The following is a 16,982-nucleotide window of genomic DNA, read 5'->3' on the forward strand; positions in this document are numbered from 1 at the left end:
AGCTCCTAGCCCGGGAAAGCTAGGTAGTAGTTGTGGTCTGACCATCCACACAACTTTACCATACGTTTCTTTTTGATTAATATTAGACTCCTAAGTTTTGAACCTTATATAGACCGTTAGGTAGTTTAATGATCAATTTTATATACACTCACTGTATCTAGATCATGTGCGTAGGTGAGGCTGCTAACTTCACTCGTGCAGCGATTGTAGGCTGATCGAGACCCAATGCAGATTTTGACAGAGCTCAGGCCTGAGGTCTGCTTACTCTATACAAATTATGCGAATCTCACTATTTCATCTTGTATACGTAGCTATTTCTTATGATCCTTGTTCTTGAGGTCCTACAATTCGGTTCCAAATACTTGAATTGGCCGGCCCAGAAGACTTTTGAATCAGGACTCAACCAGACAGCCGATGCTGTTCATCACGCAGTTCTAGAAGAAGCAAATTCTATACTTCATAACCTGTTCCAATCGTAGCATCTTACACGCAAGCATTTATCCTCAATGGCAGATCCGACAGTGGCGTTTTGATTAAGGACCATTTGTGATTGAGTGTGATCACTCTCATTATTTAGTTACATGGCACAGTGTCCTCAGAATTATAGACACCGAGCGGCGAAGCATACGGAGTAAATCCGAGTTATTGGGTAGGGAAATTAACATCTAAGTAAAGGTGGGCGGGTTTCGGTCACAAAATCATGCCCTGCCTTTACTTCGCTACCTTCACCTGTCCCCCTCTACTGCTTAACTACCAACTGACCCGCCCCCCTCCAAAACCTTCCTCCCTTCCTCCCAATTTCTTCATCACCTAGAAATCTCTCCTAAGGGATCCATGTTTGATCCCACTTGTTCCATTCCTTTTTCCTACTACAGATCACTTTGAGAAAAAATGTCCGATCGCGAGGCCACCGCTGAGGATTCCTTCGACTCTCTTACTGCAGCCGAGAAGGTGGATGTAGTCCGTCGTGTTGACAGTGCCCTCTGGGGCCTCCGTGAAGACGATGTAGCTATTCGCAAGGCCATGCTTTGCATGATACAGATGGACGACGAGACTCTAAAGAGCACTCGGGAGCGGCTCCTTGGAAATAAGCAGTTGGCGGGCGTAACTAGATCCATACAGATCTCAACCGTTTTTGAAGCGCAACCCCACCACCATTCCATCACAGGTATGTATTGTAATCGAGGCCGAACCGTCTTTCAATCAGTAGCCGTCACTAACCCCGATTTAGGGCCTTCAGAGACAACAGCACCGGCAGAGTCGACTTCAAATTTGCTGCCGTATTCCGATGAGGCTGCTATAAGCAGCGACACAGCACCGAACAATCCTTCTCGATCTCGCCCAAGAGCTGAACATATCAATACTCTCGGATCTCGTATGAATCTAGGCGACCAACCTGCACCATCCAACCTCAACAAGCGTAAAGCTGCAGAAGTTCCTGAAATAGAGCGACAACCAAAACAAAGGCGCAAAAACAAGCAACATCGGATCTCAAAGAAGGCGGATGGCTCGCAGGTCGCCGCCAGGCCTAAGGTTTATGAGTGGGTGAAGCCACTCAAGGAGCCCAAGGTCGGGTCTTGGAAGTGCCGCGTATGCTACAACTGGAACTCTAAGTTCCATCAGCGGTGCAAAGGTTACGATAACTCGGACCCGGACGATCATACCAGATGCCGTGGCCGAAAATACTCTCACACCTTGTGTTTACAAGAGGCCGATGGCAAGGCCGCAAGAGAAAAGGAACCATATGCCGGTGAGTGGCTATGCCGCTTCTGCGGCTATTGGAACCTGCGGTCGGCCCAAGACTGCGAGAACAAGGGGGAGGGCCTCGATTTTGGAATGTGTGCGATCGACGTTGAAGAGGCTTGCGAGTATCGACAGGAGGAAGACGCTACCCACCAGCGTCGTCCTTGATCTTTCGCTTTCGATGAGGTGCTTAACATTGGTAAAGTGAGTCTCTTAGAAAAGAGACTTTAAGTACGCACTTCTAGAAGCATCTCCCCCGGATCGGCCACCGGTTTCTAATTAGGAACCAGAGCTTTTGAACAGCTACCATGACTGTAGATAATATATGTACCAATCCAATAAGAAACACCATGAAACTTCTCTTCTTGACCGATCTCTGCTTATCAACTATGTGTTTTTAGTTGATAATTGAAGATGTGATATAAGGTAAGATCCTGTTACCCTTCGAACGACTCCTTAAGACACCTGAGAATGGTGAATTGGCTGTGGTTGCAGACTTCTCTACCGATATGAAGACCTTACCTTCTTATTTGCGCAGTACACACGGTAGGTATACTGATGACTTTTTCGAGGAAAGATGTTCACCCTCGCATCGCTTACAGTGGTCGAATAGCACGAGTCGCATGTCCGAGGTAGCTCCGCACCACCCCCTCGATCTGTACGTAATAACATGGCGAACTGGCATCTGATTATATTGAGTAAAACTCAAAAGGCAGGTCATTTCCAGTTACTTGAAGGAACTATCATATATAGGTTTCATGTAGTCTATCATTTTCAATTACGAAGATGGCCCCAGAGCTACAAAACGTGCTGGTTGAGCGCTTGTCTGAAGGCACAGTATTGCTGAGTTACAATTCTCCGAAGAGATCCAACGCTTTTACTCCGCAGCAGTATCTTGATCTTAGAGATGCTCTAGCTTGGGCTAGAGATGAGCCTGCCGTGAGAGTTATCGTAGTGTAAGTCCATAGGCCTCAAACGATTAGAGGGGAAAACGAACTCTGATATAACATGACCAGGGCCGGAAAAGGCAAACACTATTGTGCAGGTAATCAAGACCTAGCAGTAGCTCTGAATCGTACAGCTGACAGCAACCAAGGGCGAGCGATGGGCGGAAGCGACACTATCGATGCTGAAGTAGCCGCAGGGAGTGCATTATCCGCAGTCCTCACCAACTACCCAAAGGTGCTCATTGCCGCTGTACACGGTGCCAGTATCGGCTGGGGTTGCACGCAGCTCAGCAACTTTGACCTCATCTATGCCCACCAATCTGCCTTCTTTCAGACGCCATTCCTGCCGCTTGGCATCGTCCCGGAGGGTGGTTCCTCATACAACTTCCCCAAGGTGATGGGGAAGCCCCGAGCGAACGCTTTACTGTTGGCTGGAGATAGACTGTCAGCACAGGAAGCCTACGTCGGGGGATTGATCACGGCAGTCATCGATGCTCCTTCGCCTGAAGAGTTCCAGAAGAAGGTCTTGGAGAAGGCGAAAATGATTGGCACTTATAGCCCCGAGGCTTTACATATGACAAAGGCATTAACGCAGGATGCATTGGATGATCTAGATTCAAGGAGAAAGGCCGGCGAAAGGGAGAGAAGAGATATTCTAATTCGGTTCTCTAGGGAGGAAACGAAGGCGAGTATGGCGACCTTTGGAAAGAAAGATACCAAATCAAAGATATAGGACGGAACCATACGCATGTTAGAGGGGATCATAAGAGACGTGGTTCTCAGGAAGGGCCTAAGACAGCATTGTTAGTTGAGGAATTGGGCATCGAAGTCTGAAGTTTGAAGTCTGACGTCTTGAAGTCTGGAGTGACCGTGCAGCGGGACCATCCTGCTTGTTCCGACACTAACCTTAAGCTTATCGATAACTCTAACACTGCAACAGCCGACAGCCGGGGCGGCGGTTCATGCACTCCACCAGTTCTCTCCCCACGTATCACTTTCCTTAGCATACATACCCAGGTACCTTCGCAGATTCATCCTTCCTTCTCTTCGATTTCCACAATGGCCGAAGGAGCACCTGCATTCGGATCTGTGGCACATTTGCTGCCGCAGACCTATAAACGCTTAGTGTCGGAATGGCTGGAAGAAGACACTCCCAGCTTTGACTATGGCGGGTTTGTGGTGGGGGAGGAGATCTCAGAGGCCAAGCTCCTTGGAAAGAGCGAGGTACAATCCGTCCAAATCTGATTAATGTGCCATATTAACAAATTGAAGGGAATCGTCGCTGGAGTTCCATTTTTCGATGAAGTTTTCAAGCAATTGGACTGCACGTGAGTCATCTATCGAATTTATGCAAAGTCTACAGAACCTTTTCTGAATACAACGACAGTGTTGAATGGCACGTGAAGGAGGGAGATGCATTCTCCCCCATTAAGCACTGTGCCACCGTTCGAGGCCCTGTTCGAAAATTGCTTCTCGGTGAGAGAGTCGCTCTCAACACTCTGGCAAGATGCTCAGGAATTGCTACAAAGTACCATTTCACCGCCTCTGAAACACATCACGGATACTAACCTTGGCGTAAGATCAGCACGTCTATTGACGCTATTGCGAAAAGCTGGCTACCCTAACATTCTTGCCGGAACTCGCAAAACAACTCCTGGCTTCCGCGTCGTTGAGAAATATGGCATGTTAGTTGGAGGTGTCGATGCGCACCGCGTTGACTTGTCTGCGATGACGATGCTCAAGGACAATCACATCGTTGCAGCTGGGAGCATCACGAACGCTGTGCGCGCAGCCAAATCTGCTGGAGGCTTTGCCATCAAGGTGGAAGTCGAATGCCAAAGCTTTGAAGAAGCCGACGAAGCCATTGCAGCTGGTGCCGACATTGTCATGTTGGATAACTTCACGCCTGACGGTGTCAAGGTAGCCGCAGCACAGTTGAAGGATAAGTGGGGAAGGGGCACTGGCGACAGGAAAGCATTCTTGGTAGAGGTCAGCGGAGGGTTGACGGAAGAAAATGTTGAAGGTTATGTTTGCGGAGACATCGATATCGTGAGCACGAGCAGCATCCATCAAGGTGTCAAGCATGTGGATTTCTCATTAAAGATTGTCCCCAAGGGTAGTGGAACTGCGAAGGGAAGTGGTGAAAGTTTGGCTGTGTGAGATGCGGAACTATCTCTCGTAATCCGGAACGAGTCCACAGCTTCTGTATAAATTTACCATAAATATAACATATATCAATCAAAATTTGTTTGAAGTCAGATCGATTGTCGCATTGAACGAAGGCCGATTCACCGATTACGTCCCGCTGGTTCCCGATGAGCCTGATTGGCTTAGCGCACGATGGGCTCAAAGCTCGGCTTGGAACCGAGCACAGCATCCTTCAGCTCAAAGAGCATCATCAGCCATTTTCTCTTGTCCAAGTTCCGTACACTCATTACTTACTCGCTATGACTCAGTACAGGGCGTTGGGATATTCTTCATGAAGCGGGCGCGCATTGGGGAAACGCTAAACTAGTCCTCATCTTGGTCAATCTTTTTATACTTCAGTGACGGAACCGTGGCAACACGATCAAACACAATGGACTCAGCAACACCAACGACAACAACACCGGATCCCAGGCGCTTAGACCGTGTCGCATTAGCTTGCATTCAGTGCCGGGGCCGTCATGTCAAATGCGATGCTACACAGCCAATCTGCAATCGATGTCGAAGAGATGGAAAGGAATGTAATTATCAAAAGTCGCGAAGAGGAGGATTGGACAAAGCCGCACTCGCTGCGCGACGACTCAAGCTAAAGCAGCAGCAGGAGCGCGAAAAATGCCTGCAATCTGATGAGACGCCTGCAACATCCTCAAATGGATCCTCGGGATCTACAACGAGTGAGCAACATGACCAACTCACAGTACCAAATCTGCAAAACTTGAACATCACAAATCCCATTCTAGATACTGCAGGTGCTATGTCATTTGCGATCAGTACGGACCGGTTGGTGGATCTCTACTATGAGAACTTCTTCCCAGCACATCCATATACCATGCCACAACAATTCGTTGCACTTAGAGGAACCCACGGCATGGAACTCCTCTTACTGTCCATGCATTTCGTCGGATCAGTATACGCTCCTTGGACACCCACAGAACCATACTACGAGGCTGCTTATCAGGCTCTTTGCCAGCCAAACATTCCAAGGACCGGATTCACGATACAAGCGCTGTTGATGTTCGCAACAGCCCAACACCACATGGACCGCCGGCCAGAATCTCGAAAGATGCTTGACCGCGCGATCGAACTGGCCGTGGAATTGCGTATCAACCACAAGGATTTCGCCCAGCTCCACGGCGAGGGTAATCCGGTATTGGAAGAATCCTTCCGGAGAACGTACTATTTCTTGTTGATCACCGATCAGCATTTCGCGGTTGTTGTGAATTCCCCTATTTATGGTATGAGAGATGTTGCCAATTTTCTTGATTTGCCATGTGATGATGACCTCTATGTAACGGGGGTATGTTCCAACGTCTTGAAATGATGTATGCACTTCTAATAGATGACAGCAAATACCGACCCCAACCCCGCTATCCGAGTACGAGGTCAGAGAATTTGCGGACGAAGAAATTGTCTTCTCTTCTCTTGCGTACATGTATGACATTGGAAGGGTAGTTGCTCATATCAGTAAGATTCTTCATGCGATGACCCTTGATCCTCGAGTTAACATAAGCAGTGCGAGTTTTCACGGAGACAGGGCAGTTTTCAGAAGCTTTGATTGCGTCTGCCGACACAAAAGTGGCCATTTGGCGGTCGTTACTGCCGGCGTGCAAAAGAGACGCTGTAAAACCAGATGGGTCCGTGGATGAGGTGATGTTTATGGCGCATATGAGCTGTATCGTGTAAGTACTTACTCGCGCCAACATCATAAGAATGATCAATAACACCTTTAGACTCCAAACAAGCCTCCACAGACCTTTGTCATCATTAGCGTACAGTCTTGAGGAGTTGTCAACAGAGAGCTTCGCGTCACCAGTTCCATTCCTCGAATCTCCGAATAACGGGCGAGGTGCACATACAGCTCGAGCGCTCAAAGCCGCGGAGATGCAGACAAGACTTCTCGCCATCCCGTGTGCAGCTGAACGGCACAATCTCTTCACACTGTGTATCACGGCAACACTCGCAACAGCCCAGATATCCGCCTGTAACATTTTGTTAGAAGATCGCGCACAGTCGATTGCACGCGACAGGATCCGACTTAGCATTGGCTATCTAAGTCAGGTAAGAAAGCCCGTCCAATTAAGCAGTGCATGGAGACTGATTAGCACTCCAGATGGGAACATTCTGGCCTTTAGCAAAGAAAATGGCCAAGGAAGTGCGTTATGTTGCTCGTGCGACGCTCTCCGGAAACCCTCATGTAACTCTACCACCTGAGCCGGATGCGAATGATGAGATCGATATACCCCGCGACGAACTGATATGGCCCATCAATCCGTCCGCACAGATCGACATTTACACGGGTCTCACAATGCCGGAATGGAGTCCCGGTCTCACTCAAATGCAACCTCGGAATGTTCCCTGAACACAATGAACACGGATTGTGATGAAAGCAATCTCTTTCTTGAAGACAGAGTGCACATGATCGGAGAGCCAAGAAGTGTACAGTTTGGCACAAGATGCGAGATGGGGTGTAGTACATTTACAAACGAGTCGTACACAACTACCCCACTACTGCTTGTGCATGGGTAGCTGCGACACGAACAAGCATGATGATAGCCATCCGGATAGCTTTCCCAGATGTCTGGGACAAGCTGAATTATTGCGGAACACACAGGATTCAGGAGCAGCAAGAATGTTCAACTGAACTTGACTAGCCTGGATGTTTTTCCTGGCAATAATAACCACCAGTTTCGCTTATAAAGCAGACCGGCCATCTAACGCCGAGTCGTGCTCAAACGCCGACGAACAGGAGGATGAAGTTTCTCTTAATACGAGATATTCAAATTCGAATTATGTATTCATCATAGTCAGAGAGATGCTCCGGCTGACATAAAGTTGACTTCTTTACGAGTTATTGCACAAGTAGCAGAGACATGCCACAACCGAGCGCATGAGGATGGTGCGATGTCGTCTGGGTTATCTATGGAATCTAACACGCCAGCCTTATATGGTTAGCGTCATTATTGCATCACCCAATTGCCCCGCGTCTGGATCTTCTCAAGTGGGTCTATCATTTTTTCAAGTCCTCGGGAAAGGGAATGAGACCATTTTTTTCCGACTTGACTGACTGACTGACCGGATGACTACTTACCTCCTTGGGACAATATAAGACCGATGTCGCCCCTTCGTATATGAGACTCTTCTCCCTTCTTCCCATCACCATTACAGTTCAGTCTTGAACCACAGAAACAACATTCACACCTAAACACACAGAATATGTCCTTCCTACGAACACCTACTTCTCGTCAATTCCTCTGACTTTGTGACGCAAACACCGTCAGCGTTCTGCGCGTATAATCCGATCTAAGTCAACATCAAGCTATCAACTAAATATAGCATTTCTCTTCAAGAGCGAACCAGTGGGGCACCCCTTACGGTTGATCTGATTGATTGCCATTTACAAAGCAATATACACCACTGAACCTCTCTATCACGAGAACAAGCCTCGAAAAAGTCATGAGTGGCTTCAACAAAGCCATGGGCGAGGAGCCAATCGCCACGCCTGGGACCACCGACTTTGAGGACACTGATGTCGAAGGCCTGATTCAAGAGATAGACCCCATTGAGGAGGCGAAGTTGGTACGGAAGTTGGATCTGTTCCTGATCCCTGTGGTCATGCTGTTGTATCTGCTCAGTTTCCTCGATCGGTAAGTCGGCGCTTCAGTATTTCTTGCGTGCAACATAAGACGTGAATGACATCGAGAAGAACTTTGACTCCTTGATTACATCAAACACTAGTGGCACTGTAAAAGTCCTAGGGCTAACAAAATCCCTAGTGTCAACATTGGCAATGCTCGACTGTATGATCTCGAATCAGATCTCAATCTCAGCCCAAATCAATTTCAGACTGCTGTTTCGATTCTCTTCGTGACGTACATCTTATCAGAGGTCCCGTCCAACCTGGTACTCAAGAAACTGCGTCCCTCCCGCTGGATCGCCTTCATCACTGTATCATGGGGCGCGGTCGCCACGCTCACTGGCGTTGTCCAGAACTACGCCGGACTCCTTGTCTGCCGTCTCTTTCTCGGTGCTGTAGAAGGAGGTCTCTTTCCCGGGATGGCCATCTATCTCACCTTCTTCTACACCAAGCGTGAGCTTGCCCTCCGGATCGGGTACCTCTTCGTCTCCGCCGCACTCGCCGGTGCTTGTGGTGGCCTCCTGGCCTTCGCAATCGGTCACATGCACGGCACCGCTGGACAGTCAGGCTGGCGCTGGATCATGATCATTGAAGGAGCTCCCACCTTTGTCCTCGGCATCGCTACCTGGTGGATTCTGCCCGACAACCCACAGACTGCGTACTTCCTCGACGATCGACAGCGCGCACTAGCTGTACGCCGTCTGACGCTGCAAACAGGATACACCAAGAGCGCCGTCGAGTTCCACTGGGAGGACGTCAGGAAGGCAGTAAAGGACTGGAAGGTATGGGCGTTCTGTCTTGCGCTCTTCGGCAGTGATTGTATGCTTTACGGATACTCGACCTTCCTCCCGACCATCATTCGCGGTATCAACCCCGGGGCTTCGACTGCCATGGTACAAGTCCTGACCATCCCCTGCTACGCTCTGGGCGCCATCACCTACCTCATCGTTGCGAGGGTCTCCGACCACCAACAGAAGAGAGGACTATGGACGGTAATGCTGGGTCTCGTGAGTATCATCGGCTACGCGCTTCTGATCAGCGACACCAGTTCGTCAGTCCATTATGCGGGGTGCTTCCTCGTAGCGATGGGATTGTACGTTTTTGTCGGTTTGCCGCTCGCTTGGCTGCCGACGAATTGCCCAAGATACGGCAAGCGAACGACAGCTACGGGGCTGCAGTTGTCGATGGGAAATTGTGCGGGTATCATGTCTAGTTTCGTAAGTCTCCGACTTGGTGCCACGTCGTCTTTTGCGGATGCAATGTACTAACAGATGAATAGCTCTATCCAAAGGGCGAGTCTCCGAGATTCATTCGCGGTCATGCGGTCACTATGGCTATGGTTGCGTTTGCAATTATCATCTACACCGTCATGTGGCGGTACTTCTCAATGGTCAATGCGAGGAGGGAGGCTGGAAAGGAGGATCATTTGATCGAGGGTATGGATGAGCATGAGATCGCCGAAATGGGTGATGAAAGTCCCAAATTCAGATATGCCGTCTAAGGGAAGGAAGGGATGAGGAATGAGGGGGCATGCATCTAGCTTGGAGAGGGGCTAGGTCATGGTTCGAAGAAGTTGAAGGAGAGGCAAGTCAGAAGTAGGAGGTGTAGGGGTTGAGTCAAATTGGTATGGCTCGAGATGTTGGTTGTTAGCTGTGGGTAATGGTGGGAAGTGGTATATGTTGGAATCATTAAATTGCTTGTCTTGATAGTCTGTGAGTACGCTTGTACTGGGTATATAAATCTCCACTCTTTTATACTCCATCATTCAGTCAATTGTGAAATCGCCGAACAAAAGTTCGCGCCCGCGAGATGGCTTTTTTGCCCGTTCTCTCGACTGTCTGGAGGACTATACAGGACATTACCAACATAATCTTTGCAACGTCCGGGGCAATTGTCGTAACTTGAACTCGATTCATGACTTTCCCTCACGTCTTGAACGGTACGCTGCGCAGGCTGTCTCAGGCCGTCTAGGAGTTGGACAACGCACGTGTTCGAAATCGTTGTTTGACCAATCTTTTGTATATCAAAACTTCCTCACGACAGTCCCTTGGGCGGGAAACTCGATTCCTTCTTGACACCATCCCTCGACAGTCTGACGAACTTCATTGTCGCCAGATTCGCCCATTGTCCGTTCCAGGCCTTCAACTTCTTCAAAACCTCCATATCCTCCAACTCCGGCAACCAGAATCCGGATGTGTATTCGCCCTGTTCGACGTCTCTATTCTGTTTGAGAAGCGTCTCCCGCGTGCTGGGCGGCCTGCCAGCGCGGCGCTCAGCCTGTAATTTCGAAATTTCATCGTCATCGCGGCCGAGGTAGTCTTCGATCATGCGCTGAAGTTCTGGGATTGTGCAGGGCTCGTCGTGTTCGACTGTGTACGATTGGAAGGATTTGATTCGGAGGACTGCACACACAACAATTAGAACAGCTCCCCGCAAATGGATGGCAAAGGGGCAAAGAAACTTACGAAATGGTCTGTTCTGCTTTTCCCGGACTGAGGCCAGTCGGTTGAGTTTATTGTCTCGCATATGGGCACTGTGAAGTCGCTTTGTGTCGCGGCTGTTCTCATGGAGATTTAGATCTTTACCCTTCTTCTTCGTGATGTGCTTTTGCACTTTTGACAAGCGATTGCTAGTTAAAGGCATGTTGTGGTACTGTCTGAAGGTGCGTAAGGTAGGGTATTGTATTGTATGTTGGCTTTTTTAGAGAGTGAATGTTCGATTGATGGTCACGGTTCCAAAAATTTTGGTGGGGTCGGCAAGTCGGCGTCAGGGCATGGGCAGGGATATAGATAGGGCTTAGTGGCTTGGGGATTTGACTGATTGGCTGTGACCATCGAGAATGTCGCGTCGAGCCCTTGCATTCGTCCCCACGCGTCACACAGGACGAATCGTCGAACCAACAGCTGGCGGTCACGAATACTTCTTCACTTCACTTCACTTTACTTGCAGTCCCTTACTTAAGCGCCCCCCCGACCTCCCCTCTTCTATTGTACCTTTAGTTGCCTGCCTATTGTACCTGCTCTGTTACATCACAGACCACCCTAGATTGCTACGTACTTGAGCGCCTCTCCTCTTCCACACCCTTTCAGTATGCTCTCTTAGCCACCACCACCACCGATTCGGTCTACTGCTTGAATACAGCTCGACAGGCAGCAAAGTCTCCACAATGGGTATCTCAGGTGTGTATATTAGAGCCATACAAGCTCACCTTGCTCAAGCCACTGACATGTCTTTGAAGGCCTTCTACCGCTTCTCAAGTCTATTCAGAGGCCATGTTCACTCAAGAAATTCTCCGGCCAGACCATTGGTGTCGATGCGTATGGCTGGCTTCATCGAGGCACTGCTGCTTGTGCCATCGATCTAGCGCTCGATAAACCTACCACTAAGTATGTATTTACATTAATCACGTCACTTGACAGTGAACTTCGCTCACCAGATACGCCTCTTAGATATGTTGATTTTGCGATGAACCGAGTTCGCATGTTGATCCATTTTGGTATAACACCTTTCATTGTATTCGACGGCGATTATCTTCCCAGCAAAGCGGGAACCGAGAAAGAAAGATCTGAGAGGAGGAAGGAGGGCAAGCGACTCGGGTTGGAACTATTAAAAGTCGGAAAGGCCTCTCAGGCCCAGATGGAATTACAAAAGGCTGTCGATGTCACGCCGGAAATGGCACGCATGCTAATCGAGGAATTGAAGCACCACAACATTCGATATGTTGTTGCTCCGTACGAGGCCGATTCGCAGCTTGCCTACCTCGAGCGACAGGGACTTATCGATGGCATTCTGTCGGAAGATTCCGACCTTCTAGTCTTCGGAGCAAAACGTCTCCTCACCAAGCTCGACAAGTACGGCGAGTGCGTCGAGATCTGCCGCGACAACTTCACGGCTTGTAGGGAGGTCAGCTTGGTAGGCTGGTCAGATGCGGACTTCCGACGCATGGCTATGCTCAGCGGATGTGATTATCTTCCCGGCATCGGCAAGATGGGATTGAAGACAGCGTATCGCATGCTACGTAAGCATAAGACTGTGGAGAGGCTGGTCAAGGCAGCTCAATTCGACGGCCAGTATAAGGTCGCTCCAGGTTACCTCGATGCCTTTTACCAAGCGGAGAATACGTTCCTCTACCAATGGGTTTTCTGCCCTAACAGCAACCGGCTAGTTAACTTGACGGATCCTGCATCTGGGGTGGATGTGTTAGCAATGCCATATATCGGTGCAGAGGTACCTGCAAATATTGCTGTGGGTGTCGCAAGAGGGGATCTACATCCTCACTCAAAGGAGCCACTCACGGTCCTCTTCAGGGAAAAGCCGAACGCTAGGCCATTACGTCCATCACCAAGGGCGCAAGTCACTGCTCAAACTCCAGATATGAAGGGATCAAAGCCAATCGACTCATTCTTCAAGCCAAAGCGTACACCACTTGCTGAGCTGGATCCCAACATCTTCACCCCATCGCCCAGCCAACAAGTTCTTCTCGAGCAACAACGAAATGCTAGTTGGGATCCTGTCATGGCGCCTCCTTTGTTGACGCAAGCGCGTTCCGCGATTCCCAGGACAGCACCTCAACCTCCGAGGCGGACCGTATCTGAATCTTTCACCAGGCGCTCTGCTCCACAGCCAGCTAAGAGAAACCGTTTGTGCTCTGACAACTTTCTCATTACTCCACTTGGTGCGAAGCATGGAGAGGAACGGAGCCCATTCTTCGAGCCCTCCATCACAGAACCCAGCCCATCTCTACGAAACAGCAAAAAGCATAGAAAGTCGAGCAATGATTTCGAATTGTACTCCGATGACTCAATTGAGGAAGCAATGGCTATCCTTGCTTCCACTCAAGAATCGGCCAAACGCCCTAAGAAGAAAAAGAAGTTGGCTGTCTTCACGGAAGATGAAACTCGTTCGAGCCTTGCCAGTGCCGATTCACAGTCTACCATCGCATCAACGAGCACAGCAGAACTTTCGCAGGAGTCAACTGGAACCCTTACGCCAGCAACATCTTTTGGTAGCCCTGCACCGGAGTCGTCGCTCGATACGCCATTCACCAAAGCACTATCATCTCAAGTGAAAAGCCTGCGCTCCAAGTTCTCCTATCATGCTCTGAAGATGGCAGGAAACGTTCCTTCTGAGATGCCTACTGCGTCAGGTTCAGCCATCACGGATGCTTCTCCAAAATGTGAAACCGTAGAGAAGGCCTCGTCGGAGAAAACGGCAGCGACTCCTGAAGATGAGGTCGGTGAGCTCGAGCATGCTGCTTGGGCTAGCATGGAGGCTCAAGTTGTTGTTGCTGCCGAGGCAAAGAATACCACAGTTATACCAAACTCGTCCCCTGTTGCTGCACCGCCAAAGCCCCAAAGGCTCCAGCTCCGTGGCAGTGAGGATATGTTCGTCCCTGATAGCGATGGCGAGAGCGATGGCTCGCCACGCAGGCCTATTCTGAGCCTAGATCGATTCGCATATGTTGGTTAGACCATTCAACATACTCATATGTGATTCAGTACATTATACAGCGGATTATTGCGATGTCTATGACCTTTGCTACAGGTCATGGCGCCAAGCTAAAACAATTGTTTATTTCAACAGGATATTTTTTGAATCAGCGAGGGGAAAAAGCAGCTGATATCCGGTTTCACAATTTTTTCTTACACAGAGGATACCCTTGAGGCGTTCAAGCACTATGCATAAGCTGGGATGGTTATAGTACACAGATCGGGATACCCACATTAATGACTCTCTATTCTCAAAAATTTGGACATCATTGCAATCTTTTGATCCGTATTCGGTGCAGTATCAGTGACCTAGAAACTCTTACGATGTGTACGTGACTTGACGAAGACCCTGAACGACGCAGCTAGTACAGCCAATCTATCTACTCGCACTTGTCAATGCGACTTCAGTGACAATGCTACAAATATCTGAAAGGATCATTTGCATTCCCTTTGTTCTTTTCCCTTGTCTGGCCCTAACAACGTTCACAACAAAGCACAATCACAACATCTAGTACACTACATACACTGTTGTGAAGGGGAACAATTAATAATGGTGTCGATAATAGCATACATCCCGCAAACTACGAACAGTGCTTTAGGTCGTGAAAACATGATATAAATTTTGCATGATCTTGAACATTTGATGGCATCCAACTCGTTATTTTCGGATCTCTTTCACCAAAAGACTAAATCTCCAACCCCAAGAGTATTAACAGATTCAGAACTGTGCTCCGGAACAAGCATAGAGCTCAACTCAAAGATATTATCAATCACAATGGTTGTGCGTTCCCCTCCCCCTTCTTTCAAACCGCATCCCTTGTTCCACTGAGAAGTCAGTCGAACTGAATCATTACTCCACTCCACCAGGATACCCATCACTAACACATCTCCCCGCCAGACTTGTACCAAACGCCCATGGGGCCCATGGGCTTTTGATCCCAGACGTAACACATCTTCGTGCCGGGCTTATGATCCCAGACGTAACACAGCTTCGTGCCAGGCTTATGATCCCAGACGTGACATAGCTCCGCACCGGACTAGTCCCAGACTTGCAGCTGCACAGAGGCCCCAAAACTTCTACAACGAGACCAGGCTATCTCGAGAGTCCGCCAGACCCGTCATCGTCCCAGCCGGCACGCTCCACCCACGGCGTCGCAAGAAGAAACCAACCGCCGTCAAAAATGGAGGAGTAAAGAAAGCAAATGGACGCAAGAACGGACGCAAGAACGGACGCAAGAACGGGCGCAAGAACGGAGTCAAGAAGAACGGAGTCAAGAAGAACGGAGTCAAGAAGAACGGAGTCAAGAACGGAGTCAAGAATGGCGGCAAAAGCATCAGGCACCCTACCCCATTCCCATCTCCTCATCCATCTCCTCCTCCATTTCCCCCTCCATCTCCTCCTACATCTCCTCCTCAACTTCAATTTTCAACTTGGTATTCATCTCCCTCCCCTTCTTTGCCCGAGCCCGCCACCGCTGTCGCAGTTGGACAACCTTCCTCGTCGGACCACGTCGCCCCATCGCCTCCGAACGACCCCGCCACTTCTATCATCATGAAACAATCGTGCTCGGACCACAACATTCCTCCCACGCCCGCGAACGTGCCTGCCGCCCCTCCTACCGTGCTTAAATCCTCTCCATCCTCGCCTACCTCTGTCTATATTAAGGCGTGTTCCTCACCGACGCCTCTCGGTATCATTGGCACGGCGGGTGGCTTTGCCATGTCGCCGTCATCCTCGCCGTCGTCGGGTGAGAGTTCTCCTTCTTCCCCTCCTGCACATGCGGTGAGGACTGGTGGCGGTGTCACCTGTGGTAAGTAGTATATCTGTGACCGTTGTTGAGAGTCTCATGCTAACTTGTGAATGCTACAGATAGTGACAGTGACTCCGACCCGGATCTTTGAATAACGAGGTAAAGGACTGGTTAGTTTGTTGCGGCATGGAGAGTTAGATAGTAGGAGTGGAGGATAGTTAGAATTGATTAAGCTGTATTTGAAAGGTGAATCTGGGTTGTTTATCACTAATTAGTGTTTCATTTCGTCTATTGGTATGCTGTGCTGGATCACTGTTTCCATGGGAGCGAAAATTGGTTGAGGGTTTGCATGACCCAACAGGCATGTACACACATCCGTCCATTTAGTAATCGAAAATCGACATTGAAAGTGATCTGGTTAAGTATCTGCTATACGCTCTAAGCAACAAAATGAGAAAAATTGTAAATAAAAAAAATTGGCAAAAAAAAAAAGAAAAAAAAGAAAAAGTGGTGGAAACACCCAGGTTTGAACCTGAGATGTTTCCGGAAAAGCAGAACAGAAAACAACGCTTATTCGCAGTATCCGATGTATGACCCTTTAACATTGTGCAGGTTTCATGAAATCAAGATTGATTCCACTCCGGCCACACAAGTCGTGGAAAAGCTATTCTTGGTAGAGCCTGATTTCCCTACTTCGGTGGTAGCCTCGGAATTCTTGAAAGTTCTTGCAAATTAAGGCCTTTATATATGCCAAAAAGGTTGAGGTGAAGGTGAGAGAAGACACCCCATTGGCTCATTGGCCCCAACGTCATGACACCTTTACCAAACAACATGTGTAGTCACTTCACTGTTGAGCACTGATCATTCAGTTTTACGTTTGCATAGTCTCGTGTTGTATAACATGGAGCCGGACCTCAACGAATCAAAGCTTTGGAATGGTAGTATATAAGTCGGTGATCCGAAGGGCGTTTGGCATAGTGCCTGTCCATCACGCGTAAGATAGTCTTGCGGTGTATTTATGCAAGGGATCGGTCTCTCAGTAATAGTAACGGTGAGCATTGAGTGAGTCAAGTGGTCTCGATTGGGTATATATTTTGTACCAGATCCCATGACGCATCAAAATGCTTCACATTTACTGATTGAAGGTCCAGGAATCTCCCAGTCTCTATAAATGCTGTCCGCCTAGTGATCAAGTCGTCTCTCTATTTCTCCC

At 48.9% G+C, this 16,982-nt stretch overlaps 7 protein-coding genes across 7 annotated transcripts; 6 read left to right on the forward strand and 1 right to left on the reverse strand.

The window, feature by feature from the left end:
* Positions 1-719: 719 nt before the first annotated feature.
* BU24DRAFT_454167 (uncharacterized protein) lies at positions 720-1,911 on the forward strand (the record flags this gene model as incomplete). The annotated part of the gene is made up of 2 exons (XM_033531301.1): positions 720-1,168; positions 1,232-1,911. The coding sequence occupies exons 1-2, from the start codon at positions 892-894 to the stop codon at positions 1,909-1,911; spliced, it is 957 nt and encodes a 318-aa protein (XP_033380003.1). The 5' UTR covers positions 720-891.
* Positions 1,912-2,476: 565 nt separating this feature from the next.
* BU24DRAFT_426748 (ClpP/crotonase) lies at positions 2,477-3,532 on the forward strand. The gene has a single exon (XM_033529044.1). It carries the CDS (start codon positions 2,752-2,754, stop codon positions 3,421-3,423), a length of 672 nt encoding a protein of 223 aa, XP_033380004.1. The 5' UTR covers positions 2,477-2,751; the 3' UTR covers positions 3,424-3,532.
* A 217-nt stretch (positions 3,533-3,749) lies between these two features.
* BU24DRAFT_436043 (nicotinate-nucleotide diphosphorylase) lies at positions 3,750-7,254 on the forward strand (the record flags this gene model as incomplete). Its single annotated transcript, XM_033530135.1, has 8 exons — positions 3,750-3,914; positions 4,124-4,218; positions 4,271-4,764; positions 5,636-6,192; positions 6,242-6,359; positions 6,409-6,574; positions 6,626-6,953; positions 7,006-7,254. 8 exons carry the CDS (start codon positions 3,750-3,752, stop codon positions 7,252-7,254), a joined length of 2,172 nt encoding a protein of 723 aa, XP_033380005.1.
* A 900-nt stretch (positions 7,255-8,154) lies between these two features.
* On the forward strand, positions 8,155-10,056 carry BU24DRAFT_286704 (MFS general substrate transporter). The gene is made up of 3 exons (XM_033522775.1): positions 8,155-8,539; positions 8,669-9,746; positions 9,809-10,056. Exons 1-3 carry the CDS (start codon positions 8,349-8,351, stop codon positions 10,028-10,030), a joined length of 1,491 nt encoding a protein of 496 aa, XP_033380006.1. The 5' UTR covers positions 8,155-8,348; the 3' UTR covers positions 10,031-10,056.
* A 151-nt stretch (positions 10,057-10,207) lies between these two features.
* Positions 10,208-11,247, reverse strand: BU24DRAFT_377021 (uncharacterized protein). The gene is made up of 2 exons (XM_033524636.1): positions 10,995-11,247; positions 10,208-10,931 (listed from the first exon to the last, which is right to left on the reverse strand). Exons 1-2 carry the CDS (start codon positions 11,170-11,172, stop codon positions 10,564-10,566), a joined length of 546 nt encoding a protein of 181 aa, XP_033380007.1. The 5' UTR covers positions 11,173-11,247; the 3' UTR covers positions 10,208-10,563.
* A 207-nt stretch (positions 11,248-11,454) lies between these two features.
* Positions 11,455-14,292, forward strand: BU24DRAFT_426753 (PIN domain-like protein). The gene is made up of 3 exons (XM_033529045.1): positions 11,455-11,708; positions 11,768-11,915; positions 11,979-14,292. Exons 1-3 carry the CDS (start codon positions 11,696-11,698, stop codon positions 13,996-13,998), a joined length of 2,181 nt encoding a protein of 726 aa, XP_033380008.1. The 5' UTR covers positions 11,455-11,695; the 3' UTR covers positions 13,999-14,292.
* A 501-nt stretch (positions 14,293-14,793) lies between these two features.
* BU24DRAFT_495808 (uncharacterized protein) lies at positions 14,794-16,209 on the forward strand (the record flags this gene model as incomplete). Its single annotated transcript, XM_033534156.1, has 3 exons — positions 14,794-14,799; positions 14,917-15,829; positions 15,889-16,209. 3 exons carry the CDS (start codon positions 14,794-14,796, stop codon positions 15,918-15,920), a joined length of 951 nt encoding a protein of 316 aa, XP_033380009.1. The 3' UTR covers positions 15,921-16,209.
* Between the last annotated feature and the right edge of the window lie 773 nt (positions 16,210-16,982).

Source organism: Aaosphaeria arxii, assembly GCF_010015735.1.
Source record: "Aaosphaeria arxii CBS 175.79 unplaced genomic scaffold BU24scaffold_9, whole genome shotgun sequence".
In the NCBI taxonomy this organism is placed as follows: domain Eukaryota; kingdom Fungi; phylum Ascomycota; class Dothideomycetes; order Pleosporales; genus Aaosphaeria; species Aaosphaeria arxii.

Coding starts and splice junctions, on each gene's coding strand:
- BU24DRAFT_286704 (XM_033522775.1), top strand. CDS start 8,349: ATGAGTGGCTTCAACAAAGCCATGGGCGAGGAGCCAATCGCCACGCCT. Junction 8,540..8,668: donor CTGCTCAGTTTCCTCGATCG/GTAAGTCGGCGC, acceptor CAAAATCCCTAG/TGTCAACATTGGCAATGCTC. Junction 9,747..9,808: donor CGGGTATCATGTCTAGTTTC/GTAAGTCTCCGA, acceptor ACAGATGAATAG/CTCTATCCAAAGGGCGAGTC.
- BU24DRAFT_426753 (XM_033529045.1), top strand. Junction 11,916..11,978: donor CTCGATAAACCTACCACTAA/GTATGTATTTAC, acceptor TACGCCTCTTAG/ATATGTTGATTTTGCGATGA.
- BU24DRAFT_377021 (XM_033524636.1), bottom strand. CDS start 11,172: ATGCCTTTAACTAGCAATCGCTTGTCAAAAGTGCAAAAGCACATCACG. Junction 10,932..10,994: donor AAAGCAGAACAGACCATTTC/GTAAGTTTCTTT, acceptor TTGTGTGTGCAG/TCCTCCGAATCAAATCCTTC.
- BU24DRAFT_426748 (XM_033529044.1), top strand. CDS start 2,752: ATGACCAGGGCCGGAAAAGGCAAACACTATTGTGCAGGTAATCAAGAC.